Below are 12,432 nucleotides of genomic sequence, written 5' to 3' on the forward strand. Positions count from 1 at the left end.
TCTTTCCACGGTCTTATCAATTACTCTGAATATTTTTCTTCCTGTCTTCATAGCCGCTTCCTGAGAAGTTTGTGGTGAAGGGTGTTGTAGATCGTTTTTCAGAAGAGTTTGTGGAGACCAGAAGAAAAGCTTTGGATAAATTCCTAAAAAGAATTACAGATCATCCTGTGCTCTCTTTCAATGAACACTTTAATGTTTTCCTTACTGCTAAGGTAAGAACAGAATTTTTCATATTCCTCCCCCAAATTAGCATTCTTCGGGCTCTTTTTTTTTTTTTTCTTGAGTTTATTTATTTTGAGAGAGAGAGAGAGAGAGAGAGAGAGAGAGCATGCAGAAGAGGGGGTGGGGCGGGGGAGAAGGAGAGAGAGAATCCCAAGTAGGCCTCACACCATCAGCACAGAGCCCGATACCGGGCTTGATCTCCAGAACCATGAGATCATGACCTGAGCCGAAGTCAAGAGTCAGATGCGTAACTGACTGAGTCTCCTAGGTGCCCCTCTTTGGGCTCTTTCTTAAAAGCTGCTTTGCTCTCTCACAAACCACCTTTGGGAATGGGCCACTATAGTGGATGTCATCAAATTCCTCTATTTTTTTGGTGTCCATTTGCATCATCCTGGTTTCCATGTTAGAATTCAGGAGAAACACCCCCACTGCAGCAGAGAGGAAGTGTTTTCACTTGCCTAAACAAAGATAAGTGTTTCCTTGAATTCTTCTTGGGATTTCAATAGGTGAGGCCATTCTGACCAACAAGTGGGCCCTGAGGGAAAGAACATCTAATGAGTGTTTGATAAAGATGTTCTTCACAGGAACCCTGTGAGAGGTTACTCAACATCTCATTCTACTGATAAGGAAACTGAAGTTCAGGGAATTGGTACATATTCAAGTGGCATCACTTGGGATTTAAAATTAGGGCTTTAAGGCCCCAGAGGCCGAACTTCCGCTCTAAATCAGACTGCCTGACAAAGACTAGTTCAGTGTTGCTTGCCCGCAGCCAAATTCCTATTGGGTGGGCATTTTCCAAGCATTTGCCAGAGAAACATTTGGGTCCCACATAGTTGCCGGATTCTGTGTGTTCACACCCAGGTTGGTCATTCACTGGCTTCTCTGTGCACTTCCGGTTGGCAGAACTGGCAGGAAGTCTGACACACTCTGCCCTCAATGTCTACAGAAATGGGATCTCAGGCTCACACTCTCATGCCAGCTCCTCGCGGCCCCATCTGTTTACTTTCATGAATCATATTCCCAAACTCAGGCCACAGGTAGTTTGTTTCATGTTGGCAAGGGTGTCGAGGCTCCGGGATTCCCAGTTTTCTTTCTCAAAATGGCAAAATTGAGAAATATTTACAGGTAACATCAGTCAATTTTAAAGATTTTAGAGAGGGTGCCGTTCTCCAGACAATGGAAACCACATGACAAAGTCCTTTAGTATTTGTTTTTTAAACCTCAGTTGACATTTTTTCGCCTCATTGATGACATTCCCATTCATCTTCTCTTTTTTCCCAGAGGCCTGTCCCCCACTGCCCATGTCAAACCCATGTTCTGTTTCAAAATAAGTATTTCCTGGTGAACAGCTCCTCGAATATAGTTCTTTCAGCTCATATGCAGAGTGAAATCCATCCTGTTCTCCACACATGCAGCCCAGTGCCTCCCCCACGTATCAGGTCGTTGTTCAGGCAGGCCTCAGTCTTGGTCATCTTTCCTGAACAGAGAGACAATGGGAGAGAATGCACGGACCGTGGGTCATTAGGAATCTATGTGAAAAATAAGGCGGAAAGATTTGCGTGTGGTGGATGGTATTCAGTATGAAAGGTGATGTAAAAAAAAAAAAAAAGTCCTTCAGCGTCTTAATCAAAATCCAACTTCACGCGAGCGAATGCAGAGCATTGGCTCTAAAACAACCAATTCTAGCCCTCATTCAGTTCTACCTGCTGAATTAAATGTACCAAATACCCCCATCTTTTCTTTTCTTTCTTTTTGATTGTGGTAAAATACATCTAAAATTTACCACCCTAACCATTTTAAAAAATGCACATTTCAGTGGCGTTAAGTATATTCACACACACGACTATTCATCTTGTGAGCCTGAAAGTGTACTGCACTGTGTGACATCAAACTACAATGACTCCCCATCTCCCCCTCTCTTGTCTCCACCTTTTAATACACCTTGAAAACCTTTGTCTTGTTTTTTTGTTTTTTGGGTTTTTTTTTTTATAATTTATTGTCAAGTTAGCTAACATGCGTTGTATACAGCGTGCTCTTGCTTTTGGGGGTAGATTCTCGTGACTCATCGCTTACCTACAACACCCAGTGCTCATCCCAACAAGTGCCCTCCTCCCTTGGTCTTGTTCTTAGGCAAACCCTTTACATGTTCTGTCACAGCGAAGGAAGAGGTATTCCTCTTTCTTGGGATGACCCGATCTTGTCGCAAACCGGAAGCGTCATTACAAAGAAGCCAGTAATGCTCGGAGAGGGTAGGGGAGATGCTCAGTATCAAGCGTGTTCGAATAAGTGTTTTTCATCTTTGGCAGAATGCGTGCAGCAGTCAGGTGCTACTAAATAGCTTCATTCTGTATATGAATTGACTTGGTTAACTGGGGGTTCTCTTTTAAGCCTCTACTTGAAATAGAGCTTCCGCAGTCCACCGAGCCCTTTTGGATCTAGCCCCACTCCAAAAAATATTGTAGAAGCAATGCCAAGAACTGCCAGGCTTCAGTTACAATCTTGTGAAAACCTGGTGTCTGCAGGGATGTGTTTCGTCTAGAGTATCTGAGGTTGGAAGGGGAGATGGAATCTTTAGAAGAACATTCTCTCAGGTAGCCTGACTTCAAAAGGAAGAGGAGAGACTGGACGGGGGTGTGTGGAGGAGGAAATTGCTGCCTTTTTGAAGATGGGTGAGCCCTGGCGTATTTTACAGACTCAAGGATTAGAAGTTGAAGATACAGACAGGAGAGGGAGTGGCCGATGGGGCGGGAGCCTTGCTTGTGGGCGAAGTCTAGCTAGGAAAGAGTGGGATCAAGAGCAAAAGTGAAGGCTTTGGCTGCATAAAGAAGAAGGAGCAGACTATACTTCAGACACTTATGAAGATCGGAATCTGTGATTGTGTGTGATTGTGTGTTGTCACATGGGAGGACAGCTGTGTTAACCGCTATTCCCTGTTCTCTGCTCTATCCCTAAATCAGACGAGGTGACCAGAAAGCAATGGCCTTGTGCTATGTTCCCTTATCTCCCTGTAGACATGCCCTACTAGGACTGGGAATTACTTTTCTGTTTGTATTGAGGGTGGATATAAGGAACAGACATCTGATCTGTAAAACCATTAAAAATTTTTTTTTTAGAGAGCACCTGCACACACAAGTGAGGGAGGGCTAGGGTGGGAAGAGAGAGCAAGGGGGGAGGGAGAGAGAGAGGGAGAGGGAGAGGGAGAGAGAGAGAGAATGAATCTTAAACAGGCTCCATGCTCATCATGGAGCCGGACTCAGGGCTTGATCCCATGACCCTGGGTTCATGACCTAAGCCAAAACCAAGAGTTGGATGCTCAACCGAGTGAGCCATTAGGTGCCCCATGAAACCATTTTTGAAGGCATGACATAGAACAATCTGGAGATGCTACAGATTCCTCTTGGAGTTTGATGATAGGAAGTTTATTTGACCTGATAGATTAATATGGTCTTTAAATTTAGATACAGTAGATTATGTAGCTCAATGTATTTCCCGTTTTGCCCTAAAATATTTTGTTGTTTACAACATGTATCCTTGGCTTGGATTTTCTTGCACTGCTTTTTCTGTCGCTGTTTCCTGCGCTCACCCTCTTCTCCCTCCTTTCTTTATATGGCTTTGATTGAGATATAAATAAATGAATGGAATGAATTTCAGCTCTAGAATTTTGTTCCTAAAGATGACTTAGGATATTTTGTATGGGAGAAAGAGACTTCTTCTTCATCTTTGAATTCGTTGTCTTCTTCGTCTTCATCTTCTTCTGTCAGGGACGTTAAAAGAATCGTGTTAGAAACAGTGTTGAGTTTGAAGGACAGCATGCTCAGGTGCTCTGCTGAAAGCACACACCTGTGTGCTTGGTGTTTCCAATGGCGAGGGGAGGAGTACTGCTATGTACGTGGTCAGTCCTCTAACTCGGGTCCTTGTTTCCGGAGTCTTCCACGTCCAAGAAGAAACCACCTAAAGGAGTTGGTTCACCGAATCCTGGCTGTGGGAGTGACTGAGTTTGTCTGTTAACGTGTCACCCTTAGGACCTGAACGCCTACAAGAGGCAGGGGATGGCATTGCTGTCTAGAGTGGGCGAGTCCGTCAAGCACGTCACCGGAGGCTACAAGCTGAGGAGTCGACCTCTGGAGTTTGCAGCCATAGGCGACTACTTAGATACCTTTGCACTCAAACTGGGAACCATTGATCGAATAGCCCAGCGGATCATCAAAGAAGAAATAGGTGAGCCCTTTGTCGAGATCTTGGTCGTGCCCAGGGTGCGTGTGCGCATTCATGTGTGCTCAGCAGAATCAAACTGCAGAAATACTGGCACGACAGAACGAGGCCGTGCTTCACTTCTAAAACTAATAAATAAATACAGGGAGCAGAGGAGGTCGTTGTGACCAGACTATAATTTTGCGCTCCATCCTTTGCCCTGCTCTTCAGCCTTGTGTTTGCTTTCGTGGCAAACAGCCACTTCTGAGCTTCCAGGCTTTTCCATGACTCTCTTTCTCTCTCAACTTTAGCTTTAAAAGTGGAGACATTGACTCAACTTCCCTTCATTCATAGGAATGATAATTTAAAAAGCAAAACTTTGGTACCTTTTCTGCCAGAAAGATGGTTCAAAAGGACAGCCTCGAGACCTGTGTTTGCCAAAGTTATGATCCTCATGAGCCTTCAACTTGAAATTGACTCATCTGCCCTACCCCTGCTTCATTTCAGACCCACTCTTCCTGACCTGGGGACTTGTCAGACCTTTCTTTAACCTACCAAGTTGTTACCACCACTTTCTCCCCAGCCCTCTTGTGGTCACCTGCTTCTCTGTATCCCAGAATGTTAGGACCTTTTGTCTTCTCACACATGTGGAGACCAGAGAGATCAGACCAGTGTTGACAATCATGCTGGCCCAAGATCTGACACATATTGAAAAGAATTCTCCAGCAGCAGCCATCCACTGGTTACTAAAAAATGACAACAACATTTTGCTTTAAAGGCAAGAATCCTGGTGACAAATGATGGGCTAGATTTTCTTTCTGAGAGTAAATAAATTGACATTTGCCCTTGTTCCCTGTATTTTCATTATCCTCTACCCACTGATGGTATTATGGCCTGTAGGTGCTAGAGATAGCTTTTGGTACCATCTACCTCTAAGGAGCATGTGGAATAAATTCTGATGGGACCAAGGTGTTGGGGTTACCTCTGAGTGAGAGTAATTCTGCCTATGTAAGACCACATCCATATCAAAATACTTCCTAAAATCCCATTATTTTTCCATTGTGACTGGTTTTTCTTTCCTTTAAAAACATCCCCCTAAACCTATGTGAAACTCTGTCCCCATTGCTGCTAAAAATCCGTCTTCACTCTATGAGTAGGTGAGTGGTTATTTTTGAAGATAGTTGGTGGATGTAGCTCCTACCACTTCCCCCAGAAAGCACTGTGGTCCCCATTATCCAGAGTCATGGCATTCCCATTATGGGGTAAAGTCAGGTGATGTTATGATATTAACTATAAGATGGGTATTTAGAGATTAAAAAAATTATAAACAATGTTGTGTTTAAAGGAGAGCACATTCAGGTCAGTGAATGGCCAAGGAAATACATCTGACTATAGGGAGTTCTTGTTACTGAGTCAGTAATACCAGTGATACCAGTGATTGTCTTAATTACCAGCCAAGTCTTAATTAGTTTCTTTATCCCCTTCAGAGTACCTTGTAGAGCTGAGAGAATACGGGCCTGTGTACTCCACGTGGAGTGCATTAGAAGGGGAGCTAGCTGAGCCCCTGGAGGGCGTCTCAGCTTGCATTGGCAACTGCTCGACGGCCTTGGAAGAGCTAACGGATGACATGACAGAAGACTTTCTACCTGTGCTCAGGGAATATATTTTATACTCTGACTCTATGAAGGTAAGCATGCTCACTTCTCGTGCACTTAAGTAAGTTCCTTGTTTTAGTCATTTTCAAAAAGTAACTATTGCCTATTCACACGTAGTGTAGTTTTCCTTCTTCATGGGTGGGTAGGATCACACATATGGACTGACCTCATAGGCATATAAATAGAACTTGTGGCGAAACAAGGATGTGAATTAAATGAAGGAAAAGAGTGTGGAAGAAACTCTTAATGTTCTCTGAGAGTTCGTGGAGGTATAACATGTACTAAACAAGAACAGGATGCTATGGAAAAAGAATAATTGGATAATTAGAGCTCTTGGAAACTAAAATCTGACTTGCTGAGATGAAATTGAGGAGTAAAGTCGAAAAATGAGGTTGAGGAAATCTTGGAAAGTAAAATAAGGAAACCAAGTAGTTGGAAAGTAGAACAAAAATGTGAAAATACTGAAAATGTGAAAGAGTAAGAGACATAGAGGATTAATCTCAGAGGTTCAACATTTATCTGAGAAGAAATCCTAACTGGGAGAACAGAGAAGGCTGATGGAAGGGAATTATGAAATAAATAATACAAGAAGATCTTCCAAAGCTGAAGGATGTGAGTTTTCAGATTAAAAGGGCATGCTGTAAAAAAAAAAAAAATTAAAAAAAAAAAAGGCAGGGGGGCACCTGGGTGGCTCAGTCGGTTGAGCGTCTGACTTTAGCTCAGGTCATGATCTTGCGGTTGTGAGTTTGAGCCCTGCGTCGGGCTCTGTGCTGACAGCTCAGAGCCTGGAGCCTGCTTCAGATTCTGTTTCTCCTTCTCTCTCTGCCCATCCCCCACTTGTGTTCTGTCTCTCTCTGTCTCTCAAAAATAAATAAATGTAAAAAAAAAAATTTTTTTAAAAAAGGGGCATGCTGATTGCCCAGCAAAAAAAATGAAAAATGAGCCAACCCACAGCATATCACTACAAAATTTTAGAATGAAAGTTATAAGATTTTAGAAGATTTTAAAGAAAAAGGGAGAGGTGGATGATGTACAAATGGAATAAGAATCAGAATGGCTTTGATCTAACAGCAAGGGATGAGAAAAGACAGAGGAGCTGTGAGGACAAATGATTTCCAACCTCAAATTCTCCATGCAAAATAAGGATGGGGTCAGATGCTTTAATGCCTACCCTAGTAACTACTCCAGCCTGCACTTAAACCAGTTTGAGAGCATAGTTACAGGGACTCTTACAGTGTGGCATCAGTTAGACAAAAGTGTCAGGCTTCCTGACCAACAGAAAAGGACATGTGGCTGGCTCTGTGTTGAACATCCCAAGTAGCCTCCTACCTCCTTCCCAATGGAGACCTCTGGTTTATTGATCTGTCTTTGGGACAGATCTAGGACACCCCTTTAAGAGAGGATTGACAAGAATCTCTTGAGAGAAACTCATCAGGCAACTTTGGGTTGTAAAAATGGAAACCCAGAAAGATCATGGTAATATGAAAGTATTCTATACCTTAAGAAGAGGAGTAAAAGGTAATGAATCAAATAGTTTAAAAAATTTTTTAAAAAACCCCTTATTATGGAAAATTTCAAGCACATATATAGAAGCAAAGAGAATAGTATGACAGACTCCCATATACCCATTACCCACATTCCATTTTGTTTCATCAGGTCTGAACCTTTTAAGGCTCTTGATACATGTTACGTTGTGGACAATGGAAACCGTTCCTGCTAGAATGACTCACTGTCTCTTGTATACTCTCTATAAAACTGCTAATGAAACAAACACTTTAATTAAAAAGACAAGATTGGGTCTGGCTTTCACAGTGGGCAGGGAAATGATATGAATTTTCTTATCAGTAAGGTGGAAATGACGGTAGGTATGGTGATGATAAGGATAAAACTCACACGTGAGATCATTAGCCTGAAGCAGTTTTGTTGGTAATTATCGGAACTGAGGCTGAAAACCACGGCTCTTGACTCCACGAATTTCCTACACATTTTTCTCTATTGCATTTTTTCTACTGAGATCCTCACATTGCATATTTAATTCTAACTTTCATTATAACTTCCAGTTATAAGTAATAAATAAGTCATGGGATGTCATGCACAGCATGGTGACCGTCGTTAATAATACGGTATTGTGTATTTGAAAGTTGCCAGGAGAGTGGATCTTAAAGTTCTTATCAAAGACAAATTTAGAGCCATCTGTGGTGATGGATATTAACTAGTCTTATGTGGGGAACATTCACAATATATACAAATATCCAATCATTATGCTGGACACCTGGAACTTATATGATGTTATATGTCAATTATATCTCACAAAAAAAAAAAAAAAAAAAAAGACATCCTGACTTGCTTAAAATGAGCCAGAATATTTTGCTTTACTTGTAAAGTTAATAGTATCTGTTTTTGTAAACAAAAATAAAATTTTACAATCCTTGGGGTATCTTTGAATTTGTCTTTTATATAGACACATCCTCCATCAAAAATCCTCCCTTAACCTTGCTCGACTGAAAATCTGATGCATACAGTCCTGGGATATTACAATACAAATTACTTTGTTCTTGCACTTGGCAAGTATGTTAGTACTTAATATATATTTGTACTTGAAGTAGGATTTCACATTTGTCATTTAGCACAGGTTTATCTGGCGTCTTTATTAGAATATAATTATATAGTGAGATACAAGCTTATGTGAGTAACTGAAGTTCTACATCAAAGAAACACTTGTTTGTTTGCTCTCTTTCTTCACCCCGTGTATGAGGCATATGTATTGAGTTTCTTATTCACTGAGCCTGAAAACATATAATCAGGTTACTCAGGCTGGGAGAATGGGAGTGTATACAGTGTTTTTTGGGAAGGGCAGAGGAAGGAGGAAGTGTTGACTGGAGGTCTCTGAAACCTTAGCTCTGTCCCATCGGTGAGCTGAGCTAAGCCCGGGTATAAAGAGACAAGGTCACCTGCTCCCTTTTTTCCAACAGGAAAAGGTCTCTGCAGAGTGGTCTGGGTAAGACAGGAGTCACTTGATGACAATGCCACGATTACATGGGTCCATGATCTCCAGCATTTTCTCCATGCAGGGCTAGACCAACACTCAACTATTTCAAATTCCTAAGGATTGTCAAGGTTCATGTGGCCAAGTCTAAGGACATTGGGAGAAGGGAATAAGTGTCTTAAGTGGCTCCCTTGCCTTTGTCTCATGATATTGCTGCTCTTTAAGAATTCTTAGCTTGATTTTTTTTAAGTGTATTTAGTTTTGAAAGAGAGAGTGCCAGCAAGCATGGGGGAGGGGCAGGGAGACAGGGAGAGAGAGAATCGTGAGCAGGCTCTGTGCTGTCAGTGCAGAGTCCAATGCACGGCCTGAACTCACAAACCGTGAGGTCATCACCTGAGCCCAAATCAAGAGTTGGATGCTTAACCGATTGAGCCACCCAGACACCCCTCTTAGCTGAGTTTTATTCCTCTGAGAGAGTTATATGATTCCATTTCCAACCTAACTTTGTGATTTTGGAGGTAAGTGGGATAGACTTTGCTATTCAACATGAAAACTAAACATGCAGTAGAGAGCTTGCTGGAGGCCTGGCTGTGATGTGTTTGGCTGGATGTTTTTCAGGACTGAGAAAGTCCTTCCAGTTTTGTTTTGGCGGGGAGGTTTTGGTGTGGAGGTTTTGGTGTGTTGATGTTTCATCAGTCTGTTTCTCTATGATGGCCTTGAGTGGATCAAAGTGAGAATTCGTCCTCATCATTTGGAGTCAGGGGCCTGGGCCTTAGGAATTTGAAGTACATGTGGGTCAGCTGATTCCCACATGAAGAAAATGTTGGAGATCATTGAGGCTCTCCTAATGGGGCTAAGGTCAAGGCTCCTCTCTGAGTTTGAAAAGGTCTCTGGGATCATCTTGTCTCTCTTGTTTACCTTATAGATGAAGGAATAGAGCCCCACTGATAAATCTTTACTCTGTTCCATGGCCACAGTTCTCAAGAACAGTCACCTGGTATCTGCGTCTTTATTGTTGGCCAAGAAGCAAACCAGATCAGTTCCAGCTTGTCAAGGCTGAGTCTCAAATTATCTCTCTTTAAATGCACTTGTGGCTGGGTATGTTCTGTTCCATTTGGAGGTAGAAAGAAAGCACAGAAAAGGTGGGGTTGTTATCAGGCCCTGTGGAACAGATGAACAATGTTCAGTGGACGATGACGACAGCTTGTACTAGAAAGATGGTTGAAGTCATGTATTTCAAGGATGCTGAGGAGAGAGAGCGAACAGTGTGTAAGAGGGAGGCGTACCAAAGTTACCCTCAGGTCCAAGACTCAAGTTAAACACCCTGAAGATATGTGCAGGTGAGCCCTTATATGGGATTTCACATCCTATAGACTGTGTGTAAAACATAATTAGGATAGTGATAGACTGGAAGAGAACATCTTAGAGTCCTTACCAAATTTTGGGCAGTGCCTTTTGAATACTGGCATCCTTATGACCAGGACATGGGTAGGAGAAGCTTTAAGAAGGTTAGGGTAGAACCGTCTTCTTTCCCACTGCCTTATTCATAGAAAAGTGGTCAGAAAATGTTTAATTGAATTTGACATGTCAGTTTGGAGCATTAATAATTATATAACGATTGTATGTCGCGTATCTTGTTATTTTTAAAAAATGGGTTTATCTACAACTCAAAGAGCATGCTTATCTCAGAGGTCTTGCTGAGTGACAAGGGTAGGGTGAGGGTCAGAAGAGGATGGTAAGGAACAGACACATGGAGGAGGTGGCCTTGGTTGTGGACTTGAATCAACACGTAGGAGTTAGCTGGGCAAGGACCAGAGAATTGACCATTTTAGGCAGAAGGAGTAGCTGGTACAAAGGTCCTAAAGCAGAAATGACCTTGGTGGTCTTTGCAGACCAGAAAGGCAGGTGTGAGTGGAGTCCAGTGAGCAAGGGAGCAAGTGGGAGGAGGCAAGGTCAAAGAGGTAGGTAGGGGCCAGGACATGCATAGTAGTGTCTTCTTAAAGGCCATGGTTGGCAAGAGTCTGGATTTTAATCTTAGGAACAAAAGGGAAGGCGTTTGGATTTATGCGGGGGAATGACAGGATACAATTTTTACTTTAAGCAGACAGCTAGTGCTACAATGTGGAGAATGGGTTGTAGGGAATGATAGTGGAGGCAAGGAGACATTCAGGAGACCGTCACAGGGAGCCATGTGGCAGATAACCATGGTGGTAGAGCTTGGGCTACAATGGTGGCTTTGAGTAGATTTTGAATGAAGGGCCAACCAGACTTGCTGCTATATTAATGTGAAGTAAGAAAAGGAAGGATTGGTGATGACCTCTAGGTTTTTGGCTTTAGCGACTGGGTGGACAGTGGTTACTGTTCATTGGGATGGGGAAGTTCGGGGCAGAACAGATTGGGCAGTTGGGAATCAAGTTGTTTTGGCCATATTGAGTGCAAAACTGCCTATTAGTCATTAAAGTAGAGATTTCATGGCAATTGGTTATGAATTTAATTCAGAGTGAGAATAGAAATTTGGGAGTCATTTGCGAATAGATGGTGTTTAAATCCATGGGAGGGGAGTAGACCATCTAGTGAGATGAGCTCCATGTGAATAGTCTAGGTCTGGCCCTGAGGCATGACAATATTTAGTGGCCCAGTACCTAATTATGAGGAGGAACAAGTGGAAAAGGAGACTCAGAGGATTGGTAGGGTAGTAGAAGAAAAAAAGTAGAGGAAGCCAAGAGAAAAGTTTTTAGAAGGATCATGATCAATAGTGACCATTGTATTCAATAATATGGGGGTCATTGGTGATCATGATTAGAGTTGTGAGATGTAGATGCAGAAGTCTGGTTTTAAAGACAGAGTTTTTCTTTGAGTTGGAGATACTTTCAACAATGTTCCAGGATAGCTTTTTTCCAATGTCAGTTATTTGTGTTTTTTTGCAGTCTGCCTACCTTTTTCCTTACAAGCCACAAGGTGGAGCTAATGAGTCAAGTGATTAGGCTTTACGTTTGGTCACTCGTAGTGCTTTTGGGTGTGGGGATGGGTTAAACTGGTGATGGACATTATGGAGGGCACTTTTTAAGACGAGCACGGGTGTCATATGTAAGAGATGAATCACTGGGTTCTGCTCCTCAAGCTAAGACCACACTGTGTGTTAACTAACTTGAATAAAAAAAGAAAAGAAAAGAAAAAGAAAGAAAAAGAAAGCAAGGATGAAGATTTTCTGGAAAATTGAGTTGGGGGGGGAGTCCTTTTTCCTAAACAAAAGTAATTATAGATTGAGGGCCTGATTTCTTGAAAATATGAAGAAGCAAGATGTAGAAATGTACATGATCTCAAATGTTTCAAAAAGTTAGAAAAATATGTGAAAATTAAAAATCTGAGATTCCCAGG

The 12,432-nt window shown here is 42.2% G+C and overlaps 1 protein-coding gene across 5 annotated transcripts in view; it reads left to right on the forward strand.

The window, feature by feature from the left end:
• SNX30 (sorting nexin family member 30) overlaps nt 1–12,432 on the forward strand; it is a 124,843-nt gene that overhangs the window by 87,031 nt on the left and 25,380 nt on the right. For all 5 annotated transcript variants that reach the window (XM_081790937.1, XM_078436574.2, XM_078436573.2 and 2 more), the window contains exons 4-6: nt 54–212; nt 4,245–4,440; nt 5,901–6,100. In XM_081790937.1, the coding sequence (XP_081647063.1) occupies nt 54–212; nt 4,245–4,440; nt 5,901–6,100 (555 nt within the window). The remainder of the gene's footprint in view (nt 1–53; nt 213–4,244; nt 4,441–5,900; nt 6,101–12,432) is intronic.

Source organism: Panthera onca, chromosome D4, assembly GCF_046562875.1.
Source record: "Panthera onca isolate mPanOnc1 chromosome D4, mPanOnc1 haplotype 2, whole genome shotgun sequence".
Taxonomy (NCBI): domain Eukaryota; kingdom Metazoa; phylum Chordata; class Mammalia; order Carnivora; family Felidae; genus Panthera; species Panthera onca.